Consider the following 26,741-nt stretch of genomic DNA (forward strand, 5'->3'; position numbering starts at 1 on the left):
TCTGCCGAGGGGCATTCGTGAATTTCCGAAGCTTCTCGAGGGGCATTCGGGACCTCTCGGTTCTTTGCGATCTATTCGAGAGTCAAGTCTCTGGTAGGTCTGTTCGTCGCCTAACTCCTAAGGGCGACTTGCGCAGACAGTCCCCCGACAATTTTCGGAAGTGTTAGGGATCGGCCCGAGAGTGGTGCCCTCTAGCGGCGGAAATTGTCACCATCCCCGGCCTCCAGGTTGGGCCGGCACGCGCAGACGCAGTTGCGCGCCGGCGGCTGTTCAGACCGGATGTGGTTGCTGCTGAGGTCACTTCCGGCGGGTGACGGTGCGGACGGGTCAGAAGCGTAGAGGCGGCTGCAAAATGGCGGCGCCTGAGGATCGTGATCTAACACAGGAGCAGACAGAGAAGCTGCTGCAGTTTCAGGTAGCAGCGAGTACTCGGTGAAGCGAATGCCACCGCGGGCTAGGGAGTGGGTCCCTAGAGGAGCCCAGAACCCTGCTCAGATTGGGCCCGAGATTCTTCTCAGACCAGCAGGCGGCCCCCTCCCCCCCAGGCGCCAGTTCCCCTGCTTGCTGCCCCCGGCCTCCGAGCCTCTGTCGGTCCCAAGCCTTCCAGGAATGGCTGCGGGCAGACCTGCTCCCCCTCTCTCCCCTCAAGAGGGTCAGCTTCCCGGGTTCCCCTTAGCGGCGCCCGTCCTCAGCCATCCTTTTTCCAGCCTGGTTACCGGTTGGACCCTCTCCGCCAACGACTCTGGATCTACTGAGATGCTTAATCCCCACCGTGGAGTTGGCCTCGTTTCGGGTCTCTGGAAGGCCTCCTACCAGCCTCCCATGCCATTTCCACAAACGTTTACTGAGGGCCTCTTGGGTGCCAGGCCCTGTGTTGGGCGCTCTGGTGGCAGTGGGGTCAGGATTAGCCCCCGCCCTAAAGATGTGGGAGGACACCTCGTAATGAAACAGTGCATGATAAATGTCATCAGTGCCGTCTGACGGGGTTTATTACCCCGGGCTTATTCCTGGGCTCACGTTCTTGACTCTGCTTGAGGAGGGTGGGAAACTTGCTGGAATCTGCCTCCTTTTAGTGGATGTTTGGGTTAAGAACTTTGGACACTATGCACTTTATCCCTGAGCTGGAGAATCTGGTTGGAGGAGACTTAGGTAACCTTGACTCTGTGTTACCCTGATGGGAACCAGTTTCTTTATTTCTAGAAAACGTACCTTAAAAGGGTTTATCCCCTAAGGGTGTTGTGGAGATCAAAATGAGTTTATGGATGTCTAAAGGGCTTTGTAAACAGTAAACTGCTCTTAAACAGTATTGCAACTATTAATCATTATTTAACTTAGGATAGAATTAAAGTTAGTGGTACGCTTATTTCCTAATATAAAATATGCTAAATATTCATTAATTACGCAATATTTACCAAAAACCTTAGTGCTCAGGCAATAACAACAAATGGATAGAATACCATTTATTGAGTATGGTGTTGTAAATACTTTCCTGAAACACTTAATATACATTATTGTATTTAATGCAACCCTATGAGAGTCATACTGTTACAATCCCTATTTTAGAGATGAGGGATATGAGGCTTAAGAAGTAACATGCTTAGGTTACACAGCTAGTAAGTTGTGATGTCAGATTTAAAACCAGGTCCATCTTTCCAGAACCCTTCCTGAGCTCTTGACATGTGTGCTATACAACCCATGTAAGTAGCAGTGTACACCTGAAAGTGGAATGCAAATGCTCTAATAACTGTATTTTTTTTCTCTTTGCAAGTTCTCACTTTTCTGTGATTTCCTTGATTTCACTGCAGTTAATTTTGAAGTGTTTTCTCTTAAATCAAGCAGTGGGTTGGAAGTGTATAAATTGGAAAATACTGTCATAGAAGTAGTTGACATTTGTTTGGGGTTTTGAGTAGAGAAATTGATGACACAGCACATTAGAATTAGAATGAATAAAGAGCAGACAACTAGCTTCTACTTCCTTATAGACTACTAATTTCAGAGTGTTGTTTAACTTTGGCAGATCATTTTATCCCTTACACCTCTTGAGGGATAAGCCCCCATGTTTAAAGTGTAATGAGGTGAGGTGAACCACAAATCGTGAAGTACTTAGTCTGGTCCTGGAAGAACATGAATATGTGGTAGCATTTCTGAGATAAAGTGCATAGGAATCTCTGTTTTTGTTTTCATTGGCTGTCTCTATCAGTAAGAGAGGTGAGTAGCAGGTTAAAGTTGTATTAAGATTGCTTTATGAAATTAGATTTAATAAGACAAATACATTTTACATCTGTGTATTCTTTAAGCAGTTGCTTGGATCAGGTTCATCATCCAGATTACCATTAACATCCTCTGAAATTTACTAGGTGTCAAGCGTTATACGAGGTATTTGATGTACATTAACTCTTTTAAACCTTTTTGTAACACTGTAAGGTGTTAACCCCAATTCAGTTTATTAATGAAGAAACAGGTTCTGCGAGGTCAAATAACTTGCTCAGGTGGTAAGTGGCAGAGATTTAGAAATCCATAGCCATAACCATCTTGCTTATAACCTAATGGAAAAGCCAGACACATACATAAATAATGAGTATTCTGCAGTACATTAGTGCTCATGGTGTAATATACATAGTAGTATAAACAAAGCGCTGTGGAAATTTAGGAAATGATAGTATTGATGAGGATGGAGGGGGAAAGAAGGATGGCTCAGTAGTTACCATTAAGTTTCTACCGTGCCTTTGGCGTGGTGCTAGATAGTTTAGAACCATTATGCTTAATCCTCACAATAGCCTTATAAAAGTGCCACAGGTGATATGCCTCCTCCTAGGTAAGGAAACAGGTCTAGTAAAGTATTTGCTCCAGATCATTAAGCTCTTAAGTAGTGGGGATGGAATTAGAATTAGAAATCTAGTGGATCTGGATCTGAACTTAAAAGCTGGACGCTTTCCACTGTACTTTGCTGCTTTGAAGGAGGAATGGAATAACAGGTGGTGGGCAGGAATATGTTCAAAGCTGAGGCATGGATATGAAATAATGTAGAGTGTGTTTGTTGTGATGGGTTTAGAGAATTGGAAGTTGAAAATAACACTGGAAAGGTAAATTACAGCCAGATTTTGGAGGTCTGTGCTCAATGGTTTAAACTTTAATCTGTAGGCTTGAAGAGCCATCAAAGATTTTTTTCAACTAGAGAGTGAAATAACACTAGGTTTCAGCTTTGCTTCACTAACAGTATGGAGCATGTGCTTGGAATCTCCACAGGGGTTAGGACAGAACAGGATGACACTGCTAAGAGTCAGTTTTCAGTAAGTTGCTTCATTTGATATATTGAAATTAGCAAAAGTGAAATATTTTGGAAATCTCAGGTTTCCTCTATTTCACTTTTTTTGTGACATATGATTTGATTGGAACTCCTTAGGTTATACTTAGCAGGCTTCTAAGTCTGTTTGATGTCTTTTAAGATTCTTCTAGTTACTTTCCCCTGTTTATTTTAGAAGCAGTTGAATATGAATAACTAATGCCATATTTATTTTAGGCCTTCCCCATTTTCTTCAAATGGGAAATAATGAGTTTTAAGAGGAGCTAATACAAATATGGGGAAGGTCAGTTGTATTGAAGTCCACGTTTCCAAATTTCCAAGTATAGCAGATTCCCCTGGTGTCTTGGTTTACTGCCTCTAGGTTGCTGTTTGAACACTTGGAGAAGGATGACATGGATAAAGAGAGAAGCGACTAAAGGAGCTATACATGGCCAATAGAGGAAGAAACAGTCCTTTTCTGCTTGTACAGGAGTATGAAATTTTGAGATTCGAAGGTGTTTTTGTTTTTGACGTTGTTTAAACACTTATTGAGCATTTACTTTATCCAAAGTGCTCTAGATCCATTGTATCTTTAAGTCCTCCCAGTAAACATGGTGTAGGTTCTGGTATTGCTGAGTAAACTAGGATCAGGAGATAATTTACCTAAGGTCAGTGATGAGCTTAGATTTGAATCCAGAACTCTGGATTCTCTTTCTTACTACCTAGCACTACTGCTCTGGCCCTAGGTTTTGATTTGTTTTCAACAACAGGTAGGTGAGTAGGGCCAATAGAAACAGTATGGGACACTTTGAAGAAAGAGAACACAGCAAAGGAAGTCCAAAAGTGTGATTCTAATCCTGGACATCATCACTAATGTTAATTCTCTTAATCTCCTCTACGTGAAGATGGACTTTTTTTTTTTTTTTTTTTTTTTTTTTTTTTTTGCGGTATGTGGGCCTCTCACTGTTGTGGCCTCTCCCATTGTGGAGCACAGGCTCCGGACGAGCAGGCTCAGCGGCCATGGCTCACGGGCCCAGCCGCTCCACGGCATGTGGGATCTTCCCAGACCGGGGCACGAACCCGTATCCCCTGCATCGGCAGGCGGACTCTCAACCACTGCGCCACCAGGGAAGCCCGAAGATGGACTTTTTAAGGAGAAGGGAAGAAGAATCCCCCAAAGTGGGAATGAACAAGGAGGACCGTTCTCTCCCTTCCATACCCACAGGTATGAGAGAGAAAATGGGAGAGAGGGCTTCAGGGGGGAGTATCTTCAGGGAAAAGCCAAGTTTCAGTTAGACCATGCAGGGGAAGGAAGTGTTCCGGAAGTTAAGGATCCTAGGGGATATTGCTGACATAGCAGGGCTTTTAATTCTAAACAGAATCCTAAAAATGTCATGTTACTGGGTCAAAACAATGTACGTTGTAAATTTTAATAGCTACTGCTAGACTGCTTTCCAGGAAGTTTTGGCAGCTCACACTCTCACCAAGAGGATGTGAGACGACCAGTTTCCCCACATCCTTGCCAGCACTGGATGGTATCTTTTCAGTTTTTGTTAATCTGATTAAATTTTCAGAGTCCTTATTTTAATTTGCATTTCTAGTGGTAGTGGTGTTTGTAGTTTTTGATTTTGTTTTGCAGTCAGTTGAGTTTGAACAGCTAATGCAGACACTTGTTGTAAGCTATTTCAAATGGGAAAGAGGAGGGACATAAGAGTGAGGGATTGGCTTTGCAGGTGTCCCACGGTATTATGGAAGGTTTGTTTTCTGGTTGCAGAATAAAAAGTGCTGATTTTAAGATTGAACTCCGTTCTATAAACTCCTGATTATGGATGAGATTGAGCTCCTTTTGGCTACTTATGGTTAGTTATTGTATAAATTCCCTGTTTATCCTTTGTTCATTTTCTATTGGATCATTTGACATTTTCTTATCAGTTTGTACGAGTTCTTTATGTATACTGGTCATGTATAGCAAATATTTTCTTTCGTGACATCATTTATCTTTGATCATTAATCTCTTCACTTACCCTTATTTAAAATTATGTCATCAAGTTGGCATTTTTTTCTTTCTGGCTTTTGGATTTTCTGTGTTGTCTAAGAATGCCTTCTACTTAGTGACATTATACATATGTTCTCTTTTGTTTTCTTCAAAATATTTTATAGATTTCTTGTTAAAATCAGATCTTTAATCCACGTGGAATTAATTTTTTGTATGTATGAGATGAGAACCCAAATTTGCTTTTTCCCAAGAAAGACTATAGTTTAGCTGAATAGTCAATCCCTCCCCCAACTGATTTGAGTAGTCCTCTTTATCATAGTGTACTCTGTTTTCGATAACCTATTTGCTAGTAGCATTACTGAATTAATAATAATAGCTTTCTACCAAATTTTACTGATAATGTCTGATAGGACAGGACTCCTTCCCTATTCTTTTTTTTAGTTATTAGTAATTCTTACAAGTTCTTTCATGTACATTTAAAAATCATTTTGTGAGCCACTATGGAGAACAGTATGGAGGTTCCTTAAAAAACTAAAAATAGAACTACCATACGACCCAGCAATCCCACTACCGGGTGTATACCCTGAGAAAACCATAATTCAGAAAGAGTCATGTACCACAATGTTCATTGCAGCTCTATTTACAATAGCCAGGACATGGAAGCAACCTAAGTGTCCATCGACAGATGAATGGATAAAGAAGATGTGGCACATATATACAATGGAATATTACTCAGCCATAAAAAGAAACGAAATTGAGTTATTTATAATGAGGTGGATGGATCTAGAGTCTGTCATACAGAGTGAAGTAAGTCAGAAAGAGAAAAACAAATACCATATGCTAACACATATATATGGAATCTAAAAAAAGGTTCTGAAGAACCTAGGGGCAGGACAGGAATAAAGACGCAGACGTAGAGGATGGACTTGAGGACACGGGGAAGGAAAAGGGGAAGTGAGAGAGTGGCAAGGACATATCACTACCAAATGTAAAATAAATAGCTAGTGGGAAGTAGCCACATAGAACAGGGAGATCAGCTCAGTGCTTTGTGACCACCTAGACGGGTGGGATAGGGCAGGTGGGAGGGAGGGAGACGCAAGAGGGAAGAGCTATGGGGATATATGTATATGTATAGCTGATTCACTTTGTTCTAAAGCAGAAACTAACACACCATTGTAAAGCAGTTATACTCCAATAAAGATGTTTAGGGCTTCCCTGGTGGCGCAGTGGTTGAGAGTCCGCCTGCCGTTGCAGGGGACACGGGTTCGTGCCCCGGTCTGGGAAGATCCCACATGCCGCGGAGCGGCTAGGCCTGTGAGCCGTGGCCGCTGAGCCTGCGCGTCCGGAGCCTGTGCTCCGCAACGGGGGAGGCCACAACAGTGAGAGGCCCGCGTATCGCAAAAAAAAAAAAAAATGTTTAAAAAAAACCATTTTGTGCAGCCGTGGGATTATTGGAATTGCTTAAAATAATATATTAATTTGGGACTGGTTGAAATTCAGGCACATGCACATTTCTTTATTCAGATGTCACATGTCCTTTAAAATATTTTTTTTAACTTTCCTCTAGTTTTTGGATATTCCTTATTAAACTTATTCCTAGGTATTTTGTAGTTTTGGTCACCCTGTGAATGGGATATCTCTTTATTTCTAAATGTTTACTAATAAAAATGCTGTTGCATTTTGTACATTTATCTTGATTTTTTTTGATCTTCTATCGAATTTCTTATGTTTTCTGATCATTACTAATTTTCTAGTTTTGTCTCTTGGGCTCTGTTTTTTAATAACAATTTTATTGTGATATAATTGTCATATCTTAAATTAACCCCTTTAAAGTGTGCAGTTCAGTGGTTTTTAGTGTATTTACAAAGTTGTGCAACCATTACCACTATTTACTTCCAGAGCATTTTCATCACCTCAAAAAGAAACCCATTAGCAGTCACTCTCCATTCTTCTCTCAGAACTTCTAACCCCTGGCAACCACTAATCTATATTCTGTCTCCATAGATTTTGCCAATTCTGGGCATTTGGTATAATTGGAAGCATACACTGTACAGCCTGTTGTGCCTGGCTTCTTGCACTTAGCATAATGTTTTCAAGGTTCATCCATATTGTAGCCTATATCAGTACTTCATTCCTTTTTATGGCCAGTAATGTTTCATTGTGTGGATAAACCACATTTTGTTTATCCATTTCATCAGATGATGGCCATTTTTATTGTTTCAACTTTTCAGCTATTAATATTGATGCTGCTATGAATATTTCTATACCAATTTTTTTGGGACATATTTTCAGTTCTCCGTTCTCCTAGGAGTAGAATTGCTGGGTCACATGGTACCTATGTTTAACTTTCTGAGAAATTGCCAAACAGTTTTTCCAATGCAGTTATACCATTTTCCCTACCAGTAGTATGCGAAGGTTCCAGTTTCTCCACATCTGCACTAACATTTGTTAATCATCCATCTTTGAAACCATCCTAGTAAGCGTGAGGTATTAATCTGATTTAATCGCGTTGTTTTGATTTGCATTTCCCTAATGACTGAAAAGATGGTTGAGCATCTTTTCATATGCTTATTGGCCATTTGTGTGTCTTCTTTTGGAGATACAAAATCAAATCTTTTGCCTGTTTTTAAAAAATTGAAGTGTAGTTAACTTACAATGTTGTGTTTCAGGTGTATCGCAGAATGATCGAGTTATATTTTTTTCAGATATTTTTCCATTATAGGTTATTACAAGGTACTGAATATAGTTCCCCTTGTTTCACAATAAATCCTTGTTGCTTATCTATTTTATGTATGGTAGTTTGTATCTTTTAATCCCATATTCCTAATTTATCCCTCCCCTTTCTTTTCCCCTTTGGTAACCATAAGTTTGTTTTCTATGTCTGTGAATCTGTTTCTGTTTTGTATATAGATTCATTTGTACTATTTCTTTAGATTCCACATATGTGATATCATATAACATTTGCCTTTTGCTGTCTCACTTCATTTAGTATGATATTCTCTAGGTCCATGTTGCTGCAAATGGCAATATAGCATTCTTTTTTATGGCTGAGTACTATTCCATTTTGTGTGTGTATATACACACTACATCTTTTTTTTTTTTAACTGAAGTATAGTTGGTGTACAATATTATATAAGCTACCGGTATACAATGTAGTGGTTTGCAAGTTTTAAAGGTTATACTCCAATTATAGTTATTATAAAATGTTGGCTATATTCCCCGTGTTGTACAATATATCCTTGTAGCTTATTTTACACATAGTTGTTTGTACCTCTTAATCCCCTGTCCTTATATCACTCCTTACCCCTTCTCCCCACTGGTAACCACTAGTTTGTTCTCTATATTGGAGAGTCTGCTTCTTTTTTGTTATATTCACTAGTTTATAGTGTTTTTTAGATTCTACATATAAGTGATATCATACAGTATTTGTCTTTCTCTGTCTGACTTATTTAACTTAGCATAATACCTTCCAAGTCCATCAGTGTTGCTGCAAGTGGCAAAAACTTCACCCTTTTTTGTAACCGAGTAGTATTCCATTGTGTGTATATACCACATCTTCTTTATCCATTCATCTGTTGATGGACACTTAGGTTGCTTCCATATAATGGCAATTGTAAATAATGCTGCTGTGAACATTGGGGTGTATGTATCTTTTCAAATTGGTGTGGGTTTTTGTGTTTTTGGATATATACCCACCAGGAGTGGAATTGCTGGGTCGTATGGTAGTTCTATTTTTAGTTTTTTTAGAAACCTCCATACTGTTTTCCACAGTGGCTGCATCAATTTACTTTCCCACCAACAGTGTATAAGGTTTCTCTTTTCTCTACATCCTCACCAACGTTTGTTATTTGTGTTCTTTTTGATAATAGCCCTTCTGACAGGTGTGCGGTGATACCTCACTGTGGTTTTGATTTGCATTTCTCTAATAACTAGTGATGTTTGAGCACCTTTTCATGTGCCTGTTGCCATCTGTGTGTCTTCTTTGGAGAAATGTCTATTTTGGTCTTCTGCCCTTTTTTAAAATAAATTTATTTATTTATTTATTTATGGCTGGCTGGCTGGCTGGTTGGCTGTGTCGGGTCTTAGTTGCAGCACATGGTATCTTTATTGTGGCACATGGAATCTTTGTTGTGTCACGTGGACTTCTCTCTAGTTGTGGTGTGTGGGTTTTCTCTCTCTAGTTGTGGCGCCCAGGCTCCAGGGCACGTGGGCTCTGTAGTTGTGGCATGTGGGCCCCAGAGCACATGGGCTCTGTAGTTTGCGGCACGGGGGCTCTCTAGTTGAGGTGTACGAGCTCAGTAGTTGTAGTGTGCAGGCTTAGTTGCCCCGTGGCATGTGGGAACTTAGTTCCCCGAGCAGGGATCAAACCCGTGTCCCCTGCATTGGAAGGTGGATTCTTTGCCACTGGACCACCGGGGAAGTCCCTGCCCATTTTTTGATTGGGTTGTTTGTTTTTTTGATATTGAGTTGTATCAGATGTTCATATATTTTGGATGTTAACCCCTCGTCAGTCACATCATTTGCAAATATTTTCTACCATTCCGTATGTTGTCTTTTCGTTTTTTTGATGGTTTCCTTTGCTGTGCAAAAGCCTTTAAGTTTGATTAGGTCCCGTTTGTTTATTTTTGTGTTTATTTCTTTTGCCTTGGGAGACTGATCTAAGAAAATATTGCTATGATTTATGTTCGAGTATGTTTTACCTATGTTCTCTTCTAGGAGTTTTATGGCATCATGTGTTATATGTAGGTCTTTAAACTATTTTTATTTTTGTGTATGGTGTGAGGGAGTGTTCTAATTTCATTGTAGCTGTCCAGCTTTCCCAACACCACTTGTTGAAGAGACTGTCTTTTCCCCATTGTATATTCTTGCCTCCTTTGTCATTAATTGACTGTAGGTGTGTGGGTTTATTTTTGTCCTTTGCCCATTTTTTACTTGGGCTATTTGTCTTTTGTTGTTGGGTTGTTAAGAGTTCTTTATATATCCTGAATACAAGTTCTTTATCAGAAATATCATTGGCAAAAATATTCTCCCATTCTGTGGGTTGTCTTTTCACTTAATCGTGTCTTTTGAAGTTTTTTAATTTCATGAAGTCCAGTTTAATGTTTTATCTTTTGTTGCTTGTGCTTTGGTCATGTCTTAGAAACCATGGTCTAATCCAGGGTTACAAAGATTTACACCTGTTTTCTTTTAAGACTTTTGTAGTTTTAGCTCTTATACGTAAGGTCGGATCCATTTTTAGTTAATGGATATGAGGTGGGGGTCCAACTTCATTCATTTGGTTGTGGATATCCAGTATTCCCAGCACCATTTCTTGAAAAGATTATTCTTGCCCTATTGAATAACCTTGAAACCCTTGTTTAAGATCAGTTGACCATAACTAAAGGTTTATTTCTGGGTTCATTTCTGTTCCATTGATCTGTGTCTACCCTTATCTGTATCTACACTGTCTTGACTATTGCAGTTGTGTAATAAGTGTGAAATCAGGAAGTATGAGTCCTCCAACTTTGTTCTTTTTCAAAAGTGTTTTGGCTATTCTGGATCCCTTTCATTACCAAATAAATTTTGGGATCACCTTGTCAATTTCTGCAAAAAAAGGCAGCTGGGTCTTTGATAGGGATTGCTGTTACTCTAGATCAATATGGGGAGCATCGCCATCTTAACAATATTAAGTCTTTCAATCCATGAATATGAGAAGTCTTTCTGTTTATTTAAGTCTTCTTTAGTTTCTCTCGATGTTTTGTAGTTTTCTGTGTACAAATCTTGCACTTCTTTTATTAAGTTTATTCTTTTTGAAGGTACTGGGAAAGGAATGTTTTCTTAATTTTATTTTCAGGTCGTTCATTACTACCATATTGAAATATAACTGATTCTTGTATATTGATCTCATATCGTACAACCTGGTTGAACTCTACTAGTTCTCTATTAGTTTTTTTGTAAATTTCTTAGTTTTTTCTATATACAAGATTATGTCATCTGTGAATAGTTTTATTTCTTTTTTTTCCTTCTTGCTTAGTTTTAGTATAATGTTGAATAAAAATGGCAAGAGTAAATATCTTTGTCTTGTTCCTGATCTTAGGAGGAAATCATCAGTCTTTGACCATTATTATGTTAGCTGCGAGTGTTTCTTAGATCAGGGTGACGAAGTTCCCTTCTATTCCCAGTTAGGTTTTTATCCTGAAAGGGTGTCTTGGGTTCTTAAAAGGGTTATATGAGACAATGCAAGTAAAGTACCTGGTAAATACTAGGGCTCTATCAAAAAAAGGGGCAGTTTTGGAGAATGTTCAATTGTACACATGTTCTGTTACATTTCTCTTTATTTTTCCAGGGAATATTTAATAAAGGGTAGAACTGAAAATTTGCAAAACTGTCCTCCTTTTTTAAAACTGGAATTAGAAGATAAGAAACACTTATCAAGTAGCCTAATGTATACTCGAAGGAGTGCAAGTCCTCTTCTAAAAGGATACATATAGAAAATATTTTATATACAGAAGACTTGTCTGATATTTTTCAAATTTACAGAATTAACCATGTGATTTGGGAATTTAAAGTGTTGACAGTTAAACTTTGTAAAGTTTTTTCACTGGAAAATTCAAATTTAGCTTAGGTTTAGTATCCTTAGATACATTTTCCACAAGATTAGCATTAATACATTGTATTTCATTAGCTTTTGCCTAACTTTTTCATACAAAATGATGACATTCTGACGCTGTCATCCCTTCTTTATTAGTTAATAGGGATAAAGATATATGTTTCCTCCCCTGTTTAGTTACACCAAGTTATAGTATATATAATAAAGGCAGGATTTGATCCTTTCGATTATTTATTAGTTTTTAAATAATGAGTTGATTCCTAGCATCCTATGAAGTAACCATCGAGATTTTTAAAATTTTTATTTATTTATTTATTTATTTATTTATTTTTGGCTGTGTTGGGTCTTCTTTGCTGCGCATGGGCTTTCTCTAGTTGTGGCGAGAGGGGGCTACTCTTTGTTGCAGTGCGTAGGCTTCTCATTGTGGTGGCTTATCTTGTTGTGGAGCACAAGCTCTAGGCGCGCAGGCTTCAGTAGTTGTGGCACGTGGGCTCTAGAGTGAAGGCTCAGTAGTTGTGGCGCACGGGTTTAGTTGCTCTGTGGCATGAGGGATCTTCCCGGCCCAGGGCTCGAACCCATTTCCCCTACATTGGCAGATGGATTCTTGACCACTGCGCCACCAAGGGAAGTCCCACTGAGATTTTTTTTTTTTAACATCTTTATTGGCGTATAATTGCTTTACAGTGGTGTGTTAGTTTCTACTTTATAACAAAGTGAATCAGCTATACATATACATATATCCCCATATCTCCTCCCTAACCCACCCCTCTAGGTGGTCACAAAGCACTGAGCTGATCTCCCTTTGTTATGCGGCTGCTTCCCACTAGCTATCTGTTTTACATTTGGTAGTATATATAAGTCCATGCCACTCTCTCACTTCGTCCCAGCGTACCCTACCCCCTCCCTGTGTCCTCAAGTCCGTTCTCTACATCTGCGTCTTTATTCCTGTCCTGCCCCTAGGTTCTTCAGAACCTTTTTTTTTTTTTTTTTTTTTAGATTCCATATATATATGTGTTAGCATACGGTATTTGTTTTTCTCTTTCTGACTTACTTCACTCTGTATGACAGACTCTATGTCCATCCACCTCACTACAGATAACTCAATTTTGTTTCTTTGTATGGCTGAGTAATATTCCGTTGTATATATGTGCCACATCTTCTTAATCCATTCATCTGTCGATGGACACTTAGGTCGCTTCCATGTCCTGGCTATTGTAAATAGAGCTGCAATGAACATTGTGGTACATGACTCTTTCTGAATTATGGTTTTCTCAGGGTATATGCCCGGTAGTGGGATTGCTGGGTCGTATGGTAGTTCTATTTTTAGTTTTTTAAGGAACCTCCATACTGTTCTCCATAGTGGCTGTATCAATTTACACTCCCACCAACAGTACAAAAGGGTTCCCTTTTCTCCACACCCTCTCCAGCATTTACTGTTTGTAGATTTTTTGATAAAGGCCATTCTGACTGGTGTGAGATGATACCTCATTGTAGTTTTGACTTGCACTTCTCTAATGATTAGTGATGTTGAGCATTCTTTCATGTGTTTGTTGGCAGTCTGTATATCTTCTTTGGAGAAATGTCTGTTTAGGTCTTCTGCCCATTTATGGGTTGGGTTCTTTGTTTTTTTGATATTGAGCTGCATGAGCTGCTTGTAAATTTTGGACATTAATCTTTTGTCAGTTGCTTCATTTACAAATATTTTCTCCCGTTCTGAGGGTTGTCTTTTCGTCTTATTTTTAGTTTCCTTTGCTGTGCAAAAGCTTTTAAGTTTCATTAGGTTCATTAGGTCATTTGTTTACCACTGAGATTTTTAAAATTTGAATCGTAGATTTTTAAAATTTGCAGTGAACTCATGGATGTAAATATGTTTAACGTATTGCATTTCATTGCCATTGTGCTTATTAAGGCTTAGGTTGTGCCATCTTTGACAATTGTGAGTCTATTATTTATTTATTTATTTATTTATTTATTTATTTTATTTATTTGCGTACGTGGGGCTCTCACCATTGTGGCCTCTCCTTTTGCGGAGCACAGGCTCCGGATGTGCAGGCTCAGCAGCCATGGCTCACGGGCCCAGCCGCTCTGCGGCATGTGGGATCTTCCCAGACCAGGGCACAAACCCGTGTGCCCTGCATTGGCAGGCAGACTCTCAACCACTGCGCCACCAGGGAAGCCCCAGTATAGTTTTAATTTACTTTTTCCTTACGAGTGAGGTTGATCAACTTTTCATATATATAAGGGCCATTTGAGTTTATTTTTCAATGAATCATCCACTTTTTCTTACCCACTTTTGTAGCAAGTTATCCTTTTTCTTCTGGGTTTTTTGGGGGTTTTGGGGGGGTTGTCATTTTGTTTGTTTGTTTTTTGGGTTTTTTGGCCACGCTGCACGGCATGCGGGATCACAGTCCCCGACCAGGGATCGAACCCATGCCCCTCTGGGAGTGGAAGTGTGCAACCCCAACCCCTGGACTGCCAGGGAAGTCCCATCCTTTTTCTTCTGTATTTAAAAAAAATCTTTATATATTAGGAATTTTTTTTTTTTTTTTTTTGCGGTACGCGGGCATTTCACTGTTGTGGCCTCTCCCGTTGCGGAGCACAGGTTCCGGACGTGCTGGCTCAGCGGCCATGGCTCACGGGCCTAGCCGCTCTGCGGCATATGAGATCCTCCCAGACCAGGGCACGAACCTGTGTCCCCTGCATCGGCAGGCGGACTCTCAACCACTGCGCCACCAGGGAAGCCCTCAAAAGAACTTTATAATCAGCTTCTCAAAATTGAAATTTTATTAAATTTATAAAATGAATTTGAGGGGATGTGATTGACATCTTTATGTTGTTGAATCTTCTTATTCAAGAACACAGTTATTGTCCTCTCAGAAGCTTTTTGACAGACTGATTCAGTAGTGCTTGCTAGGCTTTGTTTGCTACATTTTTATGTAACAATCACAGGCATTTATGATCAAGTTGGTTCAAGTTTGGGGTTATTTCTTCAGAATGGGCTGGGCATCCCTGTTTGTTTTTGCACTCCTTTAAGTGTTTCAAGGAATAACATCTGTGTAATTGGCAGAGTAGTATAAAAGAATATCTGTACTACAGATATTCTTTTAGAAGCATATCTTCGAGGTGGATATTGATAAAGATTAATTCTGCCAATTTTCTTTTGGGCCAGTTGAGGGTCATTTGACATATTTAGGAAATCTTAGTGGCTATTTCTCCATATTATATTTTTCCTTAAAATGAATAGCAAAAAATAGTAACGTAATAAAATTGAAGATTTGATGTTAAATGCTTCCTCTGTGTTCGTGTGTTTTTAAACTACCATTTGGTGAGAGTGCCAGAAATGATAAATAGCAAAATCACTGTGAGCACTGAGGTGCCTCTTGGCTTTGGCTTTTCCCACCAAGGAAATTTTGAAAATGTTTTCATTTTCCTGGTATAAATTTAGAAGAGAAAATATTTTCATGCTAAGTATCTGGGGAATTTTTTTTCAGTATGTATGCATATATATATGTATTAGTGTTTATAAATTCCTGTTGGAGTTAAATAAGTGAAACCAAAAAATCCACTACCCTCAATTAACCCTCCACTCTATCTGCATTGCCTCTACCCTAGTTTACACTTCGTTTCCCCTTTGGAATATTTCAGTAACTGTTACCAGGGCCCCTAATTTCAAGTCTCTGTCCTCTTCAATTCAGCCGTCTTACTCTTTCCAGAATAATCTTTCTAGCAAAGATTTGATTGTGTCACTAAGATTTTTCATTTGCTTTGCATTGATTAAAGCAGCATGAAATCTTTGCATCTCATAATCTGACCCATATTTCGCTGTCCAACTCCATAATTCTACCGATTCCATTTCCATTCCAGTGATATTTTTCAGTTCCCTTAACATGGCATTCTTTCTCATGCCTCTGTGCCTCCATGCATACTCCTCTATTGCCCTGAAACACCTCCTTCTGCTAGTTTTCAGCTCAGAACTCTGATACCATACTGAGTTCCCTGGAAGACTTGGATTTGTTTATTACTGGTGTATGGTTTGTTTATTTACATGTCTTTTTTTTTTTTTTTGGCTGCATTGGGTCTTCATTGCTGCGCGTGGGCTTTCTCTTAGTTGTGGCAAGCGGGGGCTGCTTTTCATTGCGGTGTGCAGGTTTCTCATTGCAGTGGCTTTTCTTGTTGGTAGCACGGGCTCTAGGCGCGCAGGCTTCAGTAGTTGTGGCATGTGGGCTCAGTAATTGTGGCGCACAGGCTGCAGAGCACAGGCTCAGTAGTTGTGGTGCATGGGCTTAGTTGCTCTGCGGCATGTGGGATCTTCCCGGCCCAGGGCTCGAACCCGTGTCCCCTGCATTGGCAGGCAGATTCTTAACCACTGTGCCACCAGGGAAGTCCCTATTTACATATCTTTTTACTCCACAAAATTATTGGGCATCAGGACTGTGATTTCTTTGTGGTGCTTGCTGCATGATGCTCAATATTTGTTGAGTGAATTTAATAACTCACCAGACCACTGTGCCGAAGTCCCTATTTACATATCTTTTTACTCCACAAAATTATTGGGCATCAGGACTGTGATTTCTTTGTGGTGCTTGCTGCATGATGCTCAATATTTGTTGAGTGAATTTAATAACTCACCAGAAATCTCACTTAACCAGAGGGGTTTTGTTTTAGTTATTATTGTTCTTGATGTTGTTTCTCTTTCTTTGTTAAAACAGTTGCAGCAGCTTTAAGTATCCCATTTTTAGGAGGAAGGGAAAAACAAAAATTCCAGTTAGCCACATTCTCATCTTTGCAGCATGATGTAGGGGAAAGAGCTCCATATTAGGAATTGCACCATTTGAGATCTTGACGGTTAATTAATCCCTCAAGGCCTCAGTTTCCATATCTGCAAAATGACTCTGATATTTCTAACTTTACAAGGTTGTTTTAAGAGTGGATAAGAAAGCACATACTACAGTGCTTGACTCACAGATGTTTAATACATAATTGAATCTAAATCATGGAGCATTTTATAATGCCAAGTTTTGAGGCTGAAAAGTATAATTAAATTTAAAAGTAAATTGTTAACATTTTGTCACTTGACATTAGATTATACATATATAGATACATGTATATATGTATGTATATATACATACATATACATACACAAATCTCATGCATGTCAAGTTTTGGAAGTGTAATTTCACGCTATTTTGAAACATATACAGTGGCAGATACTGTTGGCCTCGAGGGTGGGGAGGGAACAGGGAAGGCCAGATTCTCAGATGACATTTTGGAAGACTAGTAAAGTTTGGTGCCTTTGTAATGTTTCTCATAAAGAAGAAAACAATAACACCTTTATGTCTTCCTAAACAACTTTTCTGCTTGATTCTGAGTAGCTGAGTCACATTAGGAAAGGTTGAATAAGGCCAAAGTGGTTTGTGTTTGTTTTTTAGTGGAATTAAGTGTGTTAAATGAAAGAATAGATACTGAAATAGGAACTTAGTGAAAGGTAATTTATTTGATTCCCCGAAAACAAAGTAATCTGATTGTAGTACTTTAGAACCTTTTAATCAAGTTCAAGTTCATCTCACAACACACTACAGTGTCTTTTTCCCCCAATTTTTAAAATGTGGCAAAATACACATAAAAGTTACCATCTTAACCTTTTTTTTTTTTTTTTTGGTGGTACGCGGGCCTCTCACTGTTGTGGCCTCTCCCGTTGTGGAGCACAGGCTCCGGACGCTCAGGCTCAGCGGCCATGGCCCACGGGCCCAGTTGCTCCGTGGCACGTGGGATCCTCCCGGACCAGGGCACGAGCCCGTGTCCCCTGCATTGGCAGGCGGACTCTCAACCACTGCGCCACAGGGAAGCCCCTTAACCATTTTTTAAGCATACAATTTAGTGATAACTAATACATTCAAAATGCTTTGCAACCATCATTATCATTCATCTCCATAACACTTTTCATCTTGTAAAACTGAAATTATACCCATTAGACAATAACTCCCCATTTACCCCTCCTCCAGCCCCTGGCAGCCACCGTTCTACTGTCTTTCTCTATGATTTTGAGTACTCTAAATACGGCATTTAAGTGGAACCATACAGTATTTGTCTTTTTGTGACTGGCTTGTTTTTCTTAGCATAATGTTCTCAAAGTTCATCCGTGTTGTAGGATATTGCAGAATTTTCTCCTTTTTGAAGGCTGAATAATATTCCATTGTATGTGTATATCACATTTTGCTTATTCCACTCATTTGTCGACAGACACTGAGTTGTTTCCCATCTTAGCTACTGTGGATAATAATGCTGCTCTGAACATGGGTGTACATACACAGAAGTGGAATTGCTGTATCATATAGTAGTTCTGTTTTTGATTTATTGATGCACTGCACAGTTTTCCACAATCATACCATTTTACATTTCCACCAGTGTTGCACAAGGGTTCCAATTTCTCCACATCCCGGCCAGCACTTTTCATTTCCTGTTTTTCCAGTAGTAGCTGTCCTAACAGGTGTTAAATGGTAGCTTATAGTTTTGATTTGCATTTCCCTAATGATTAGTGATGTTGAACATCTTTTTATATGTTTATTCGTTATTCGTATATCTTCTTTGGAGAAATGTCTATTCAAGTCCTTTGCCCTATCAAGTTGTTTATTTTTTTGTTGTTTTAAGAGTTCTCTATATTCTGGATATTAATCCCTTATCAGATATACAGTTTGCAAATATATTCTCCCATTCTGTGGGTTGACTTCTACTCTGGGTATTGTCTTTTGTTGTACAAATTTTTAAATTTTTCATGAAGTCTAGTTTGTCTGTCTTCTTTTGTTGCCTGTGCCTTTGGTGTCACATTCAAGAAATCATTGCCAAATCCAGTGTCAGGAAGTTTTTAGCTTATGTTTTCTCCTAAGAGTTTTATAATTTTAGGTTTTACACTTGGGTCATGGATCCATTTTGAGTTAATTTTTGTATATGGTATTAGGTAAATGAGTAGGAAAAACACACTCCTCCTATGTTCCTCCTTTTCTCTGAATAGACATGTATGTTTTCCACACATCAAGCAATTCTTTTTTTTTTTTCAAGTTCTCATCATTTATTGATAAAGCAAAACAGTCCATGGCATTAGAGTCTAAGGAGCATTCTATGCAAATTCATGGTGAGTTACAGGACGAATAAGGCAATATTTTACTCTTCAAGTTATAGTCATGGAATTAACCTAACTTTCCTTGGACCATAGGACTTTTGCTGGGAGGAAATGATGCAGTGTGAGGTAGTGGAACATGTACTATTTTTCTTTTTTAACATCTTTATTGGAGTATAACTGCTTTACAATGTTGTGTTAGTTTCTGCCAAGCAGTTCTCCTAGATTCAATTCAGTTCAGTTCAGTTCTGACACTGTCTACCTGAAGTTAGCATCAGATCCCACAAGTTAAGAGTTCAGTCCCACAAGACTGCCCCCACTTCAGATGCCAATCACAAGTCCCAGTTGCCACCTGAAATTCTGACTGACCAGCTATATATTGGGGTTCACATGCCCCCCTCCTCGGGTTTGATAATTTGTTGGAGTGGTTCACAGAACTCAGGAAAACACTTTCGTTTACTGGCTTATTACAAAGGATATAATAAAGGATACAGCAAAACAGCCAGGTAAAGAGATATCTAGGGCAAGGTCCAGAAGGGTCCCAAGTGCAGGGGAGCTTCTATCCCAGCGGAGTTGGGGTGCACCACCCTCCTGGCATGTAGATGGCTTCACCAACTCAGAAGCTCTCTGAATCTTATACTATTGGGATATTTACGGAGGCTTTATTGCCTAGGCATGATTGATTTTAATTCCATTTTCAGACCCTCTCCCCTCTTTGGAGATTGGGAGGTGGGGCTGAAAATTTGTTTGTTCTGTCTGATGGCCAATCCCTATCCAGGAGCCCACCAGGAGTCACCTCATTAGAACAAAATACAATGATATCATCCAGGAAATTCCAAGGGATTTAGGATCTCTGTCAGGAACCAGGGTCAAAGAACAAATATTAGAACAAAAGATGCTCCTAGTGCTCTTATCACATAGGAAATTATAAGGGTTTTGAGAGCTCTGAGTCAGGAACTGGGGTCAAAAACTAAATGTTAGAACAAAAGAATCTCCTGGTACCCCTATCTGCAAGGGTTTTAGGAGCTCTATGTCAGAAACTGGGGGCAGAGACCAGTATATATATTTCACAGCAAAGATCCAGCCTTTTGCATGTGGATATCCAGTTTTCCAGCACCATTTGTTGAAAAGACTGGTCTTTCCCCATTGAATGGTCTTGACACCTTTGTCAAAAATCATTTTACTGTATAGCAGGAGTTTATTTCTGGACTCTATTCCATTCCATTGGCCTATATGTCTGTCTTTGTGTCAGTACCACATTGTTTTGATTATCTTTGTGTCAGTACCACATTGTTTTGATTACTGTAACTTTATAGTAAGTTTTGAAATCAGGAGGTGTGAGTCCTCTAGCTTTGTTCTTCTTTTTCAAGATTGTTTTGGCTCTTCGGGTCCCTTGAGATTCCATATGAGTTTTAAGGTTGGTTTTTCTATTTCTGCAAAAAAAAAAGGCATTGGGATTTTGATAGGGACTGCTCTGAATCTGTAGCTCACTTTGGGTTTTTAACAGTATTGTCTTCCAGTACATGAGCACTGGGTGTCTTTCCATTTATGTAGGTCTTTAATTTCTTTCAGCAGTGTTTTGTAGTTTTCATTGTACAAGTCTTTCACCTCCTTAGTTAATTCACAGTATTCTTTTTGATGCCATTGTAAATGGAATTGTTTTCTTACTTTCATTTTTAGAGTGTTCATTGTTAGTGTAAAGAAATGCAACTGAAACTTGTGTGTTGACTTTGTATCCTGCTGCTTTGTTGAATTCATTTATTAGTTCTAACAGGGATGGGGGGGTCTTTAGAGTTTTCTACGTATAAGAAGTTATGTCTCAATTGATTTTAATAGATAGCTATCATACAAAGTAGCTTCTCAAACCACAATGAAATTAAGGTAAAAATTAATAACAAGTAAAACTGGAAGATTCACAAATGTATGTAAACAACACACTCTTAAATAACCAATGGATCAAAGAAGTAATCACAAGGAAAATTAGGAAATATGTAGAGATGAATAAAAATGAAAACACAACATGCCAAAACTTACGGGATGCAGCAAGAAATGCTTGGGGAGTGGTGGGGGCATTGGTAGCTATTAAACACAAATGTTAAAAACACAAAAGATCTTAAATAAAATAAAAAAAATAATAAAAGGGTCTTCCCTGGTGGTCCAGTGTTTAAGACTCCGTGCTTCCCGTGCAGGGGGCACAGGTTTGATCCCTGGTCGGGGAACTAAGATCCCGCATGCCATGTGGCATGGCCAAAAAATAAAAAAAAATTTTAAAACACAAAAGATCTTAAATCAACAACCTAACTGTATAACTTAAGGGACTAGAAGGAAAAGAACAAACTAAACTCAGAGCTAGCAGAAGGAAGGTAATATAAGGAACAGAACCTAGGTAAACAACACAGAGAATAGAAAAATCAATGAAACCAAAAATCGGTTCTTTGAAATCAACAAAATTGACAAACCTTTAGCTAGGTGGACTAAGAAAAAGAAAAGATTCAGATTACTAAACCGAAATGAAAATGGAGACGTTATTACCAATTCTACAGAAGGAAAAAATGATTAGAAGAGAGTACTGTGAACAATTGTATGCCAAAAAATTAGATAACCTAGATGAGATAGACAAATTCCTAGAAATACAAAACCTACCAAGACTAAATCACAAAGAAATAGAAAATCTGAATAGACCTATAACCAGTAAGGAGATTGAATCCATAATCAAAAATCTCCCAACAAAGAAATGCCTTGAACCTGATGGCTTCACTGGTGAATTCTACCAAACAAATTTAAAGAACTAATTCCAGTCCTTCTCCAACTTTTTTAAAACAGTGAAAAGGAGGGAACACTTTCTAACTCATTCTTTGAGGCCAGTGTTACCGCCATACGCAGATACCGCTAAAAAACTACAGACCAATATCCCTTATGAACATTAATGCAAAAATCCTTGACCAAATACTAGCAAACTGAATTCAGCAGCGTATTAAAAGGATTATACACCATAACCAAGTGGGATTTATCTCTGGAATGCCAAGAATGCTTCAACATATGAAATTCTATCCATGTAATACTCCACATTAAATAATCAAGGGAAAAAATCCACATGGTCATCTCAGTTGATGTACAGATGTCTTCCTTGTCCACGTGAACTAAGTATAGTTTCATTATAACATTCTCATTTTTAATGTTTCCTTCATGTTTCTTAAAAATAATAGCTAAATTGAGCATTCTACACTTAATCTTTACAACCCAGTGGGTTAATTAGTATTTTAATTTGCATTTTACCAATAAGGAAACAACCTTGGGACTTCCCTGGTGGCGCAATGGTTAAGAATCCGCCTGCCATGGGGCCTCCCTGGTGGCACAGCGGTTGAGAGTCTGCCTGCCAATGCAGGGGACACGGGTTCGAGCCCTGGTCTGGGAAGATCCCACATGCCGCGGAGCAGCTAGCCCCGTGAGCCACAATTACTGAGCCTGCGCGTCTGGAGCCTGTGCTCCGCAACAAGAGACGCCGCGGCGATAGTGAGAGGCCCGCGCACCTCTCTGAGGAGTGGCCCCACTTGCCGCAACTAGAGAAAGCCCTCGCACAGAAACAAAGAGCCAACACAGCCATAAATGAATAAATTAATTAATTAAATTTAAAATAAAAAAGAAAAGAAGAATCCGCCTGCCAATGCACGGGACACGGGTTCGATCCCTGGTCCAGGAAGATCCCACATGCCACGGAGCAACTAAGTCCGTGCACCACAACTACTGAGCCCACGCTCTAGAGCCCGCGAGCCACAACTACTGAGCCTGCGTGTCACAACTGCTGAAGCCCACGCACCTAGAGCCCATGCTCCTCAACAAGAGTAGCCACCGCAATGAGAAGCCCGCGCACCACAACGAAGAGTAGCCCCTGCTTGCCGCAACTAGAGAAAGCCCCTGCACAGTGACAAAGACCCAACACAGCCAAAAATAAGGTAAAAAAAAAAAAAAGAAACTGAACCTCAGAAAGATGCCTAAGTTCACCCAGCTAGTAGAATTAGAATGAAGGATTATTCAAGATTCTGGTGTCTTCTAAATTTCCAACAGAGCTCCACCACTTATTCCACCTACTCTTAATTGCTTAGATAAGACCTTCCTTTAGGTGAAGTTAAATTTTTTTTTCTTTTTAACTAAAGGCAGGACTTTTCAAAGCCTTTAAAAGAATTTCCAGAAAGGGGATTTAATAAGCAGCATTTTCCAGTCTTATTTGACACCAAACTCAGAAAAACAAAACTTAATTGTTGACCCTGGGCATAAAGGAGAAAAATTTTATGTACATCTATGAGCTGTTTCTTAGCTACCAGTAGGTACAGTGATGAAAGAAGAGACTGGGAATAAGAAGACTGGACAGTTCTGCCACCCGCATGCTCTGTGACTTGGGAAAGCTTGTTCACTTTGCTAAGTCTCAGTTTCCTTTTATGCAAAATGAGGGGTTGAAATATTGTCCTCAATTTATCTTTACTCTTTAATGTGAAAATTGGAAAAATTCCAGATGTTTTATTTTCAGTTGAACAAAAATTTTGTTGAAATTTTCCAAACTGAGAATTTATTGAAAACTTCTTGTTTTCTAAGATGAATTAGTTAAATAATGGGAGGCAGTATAGCATAGGAGACAACCTGGGCTTTGGACGTAGTTATTCTAGGTTTCAGTCTTGGCTCCACCACTTATCATTATTCTTAAACAAGGATATTCTTACACAAGGTATATAACCTCTTGAATCCTTGGGTTTCTCGGTGAAAATGAGGGCTTTATTACTTATATTGCCTATTACATAGTAATAGGTGCTTAGGAAATGGAAGCTGCTGGTATTTAATTTGGTAAATCAGTAATTAAATGTGAATAATAAAGATCTGAGTGTAAGAGCTTTAGTTACAGATTAGAGCTGAGATGTGATCACTTCACTTCCTTAAAGGACTTCAAATTCCATTTCTCCTGCCACTGCTAGTGAGAGCATACTGCTTATTGCATAAAGCAAAGCTATCTGTGTTGCAGGAAAGAGAGAACAAAGATCTCTGCTTTTTCCCAAGTTTCTCTCTGGGAATAACTGAAAACAAGTTAAAATATGCATCCTCAACAAGCTAGAGCCAACAAGCCAAGTGGAATTTAGAGAGTACTTAGATTTCAACTCAACCTCCTGCAGTGTTTGTTAGTATAATAAACAGATGAGGTGTGGAAAGAAACACTTCTTAGGAAAGCACTCTAGTGATTACTGTAGAGTGATTAACTCTAGTTACCCAATCCCTATCCAAATAGTCGAATGAGACGTCTGGTTACAACACTGTACGTCTGTTGTTTGTGGTACCTTCCTTGAGTTATACTTAAACAAGAGATAGATCGAGGATCACAGTATTTCAGATGTAGGTTGCCAAGTGGTGTTACATCCTACTGTCATCTGATTTGGGAAGAGGAAATTAGACTAAGGTTGGAATAGGAGAAGGATATAGAATGGTTCACGCACATCTCTCCAATCTCCCCTATGCATTTTGCTAGTTAGAGATTGATTGGGGTTCTGGGTCTTTTTTGCCCTAAAGATAAGTACATCCTTTCTCCTACTAATGCCCTCAGTCTGTTACATTCGTGTAAATTGATGTAACTAAATGTAACATTATGCTAAATCCTTGGGAGGGCAATTCATTGAAGAGGAGTTAGCTTTGAGAGCTTTGAGGGGAGGCGGAAGGGAGAGATCATCTTGGAACAAGGGATATTTCTCAGTGAGACAGACTTGGATGGACCTGCCTGAATAGGGGATTTGTGGTACACACTGGTCCTGAAAGATTAGAGGGAGAAGGAGGTGCCAAAGTTAAACTTTCTACTCATTGAAGCTCTTTTGTCCAGTATCATCTCAGATCACCTCAGATGTCAGTAGATCTGAATGTAAACCAGAGTTCTGAAGAGCAGGCCAGTTAGGTGAAATTACAGATTTAGCTAACCTTTATTGATCACTTACTGTGTACCTGAATTAGTGCGCGGTGTCTTCCACATAGTTCTTTTTAAAGAGTCTCGATATTCTCAACTGATAATGGGTATGATGGCACTATCTCATGGGACTGTTGAGGAAACCGTATAGTTCCTTACACAAAGTAGGAATAAATGAATGATAATGAAAAGAACAATGTTTAAAAACTAGAGAGAGATAAAGAAGTAAAAGTTGATCATTGGCGTGAGGGCAAGATGTTCATTTAAACATTTTCTACTGTATGCTGAGGCACTACACTAGGTCTAGCGGATATAGAGATAAATGGGTTCTCTTTTCAAAAGAAAGTTCCTATTAAAATAATTACAGCCTGCTGAGTTCTAAAGAAATTAGTTTGGGAGGAGCTTGAAACCAATGACTGAGGTTATTAAATATAAAATTCCCTCAGCTTCTGTGTTTCATCTCTTCTGTAAGTGCTTATAGCCAAACATGTATTGCAGAGGAGAGAATTGGTAGCAAAGCTAATACAGTGTCTCCAGCCAAACCTGTAATATTCTTTCTTTTTGAACAAAGCTGGCATTGCAAAGCTTAATTGGCACTGAAATGACTATTGGCTTGACACATATTTAGTTTTTGACTCACGTTGAAACCAGCCCTATTCAATGTAAATTGGAATAGTCCTTTTAAAGTGCATTTTAGCAGTATGTATCAAGAACATAAAAATATGCATATTCCTCTCAGGGAAAACTGAGAATGTGGGGGGAAAAATGTATATTCCTTGGCCCATAATCTTAACTGGATCCTAAGGGGTAAAATCCTAAATACAGAGAAACTTTATAAACAGAAATGTTCATCAACGTGCTGTTTTAATAGCAGAACATCAGAAGCAGTTGCAAAATCTATATGTAAATTGTTTTAGCCAATTAGAATATTATATAACCATTAAAATGGGTATGGAGACTAATGCATAAAGGAGTACTTGGTATAATAAGTAAGAATGCTCAAATTTGTACATATCTAGGAGAGAAGACTCTCATGGAGAAGAGAAAATTGAGAAATCTCCCCAAACCTTGACTGTATGCAGTGATGTGTGAAAGGTGGGGCTGGTTAGTGGAAAGAATAGGGTGGAAAGATTGGTTCCCAAGCCAGGAGAGAAAACACCAGAAGAGTCCTACGAAGATCAGAAAGCCAAGGTGAATGGATTTTTGTCAGGATGCTTACAGTCTAGAAAGGAGAAGCAAAGACCATTAATCAGTTCCCCCTGTATGTTTGTTTTTGTTTGTTTGTTTTTAAGTTTGGAAAGGAGATTGAATCAAAACTCTAAATCCTTTTCTTGGAATACAGGGAAGTGGTAGTGGTTGTGACCGCAGGGAAACCTCTCCCTTCCTCATCTTTCTCTAGTATTTAAACTGTCTTAACCTAACTTATACTAGGTTTTTTAAAGTACAAAACTGAGAGAAAACCCAGGTAGCCAACCCATGTCTAGGTTATGAGTTACATCTGTTTTCAGACAGTGAGTGCCAGATGAGTTCGGCATGTTTTTCATTTGACTTTTTGGATCCTATTGGCTAGCTTTGAGGTCAGGAAATCCATTCCCGCACGATGCATTTAGCATCATGATATAATGAATAAGAGTGCATTCATCTTTGGCGGTCTGTTTCCACTTTTCCTTCTAATTTTTTTGAACAGTGTATCTTAATATTTCTCTTCTACTTCCACATATTATCCAATCTTCTTGGCTCTGTCTTTACAATATAACCTCAATCTATCCTCTTCTTTCCCTTTTCACTGCTATGATCCTATGCTAAACCAGCATTCTCTTTCCC

The 26,741-nt window shown here is 39.1% G+C and overlaps 1 protein-coding gene across 1 annotated transcript in view; it reads left to right on the forward strand.

Annotated features, from left to right (window-relative positions):
• The first annotated feature begins 327 nt into the window (after positions 1-327).
• Positions 328-26,741, forward strand: part of FAF2 (Fas associated factor family member 2) — a 63,453-nt gene continuing 37,039 nt past the window's right edge. The window contains exon 1 of the mRNA XM_007463071.1: positions 328-415. Coding sequence (XP_007463133.1) covers positions 353-415 — 63 coding nt within the window. The 5' untranslated portion in view covers positions 328-352. The remainder of the gene's footprint in view (positions 416-26,741) is intronic.

Source organism: Lipotes vexillifer, unplaced genomic scaffold (genome assembly GCF_000442215.2).
Source record: "Lipotes vexillifer unplaced genomic scaffold, Lipotes_vexillifer_v1.1 scaffold514, whole genome shotgun sequence".
In the NCBI taxonomy this organism is placed as follows: domain Eukaryota; kingdom Metazoa; phylum Chordata; class Mammalia; order Artiodactyla; family Lipotidae; genus Lipotes; species Lipotes vexillifer.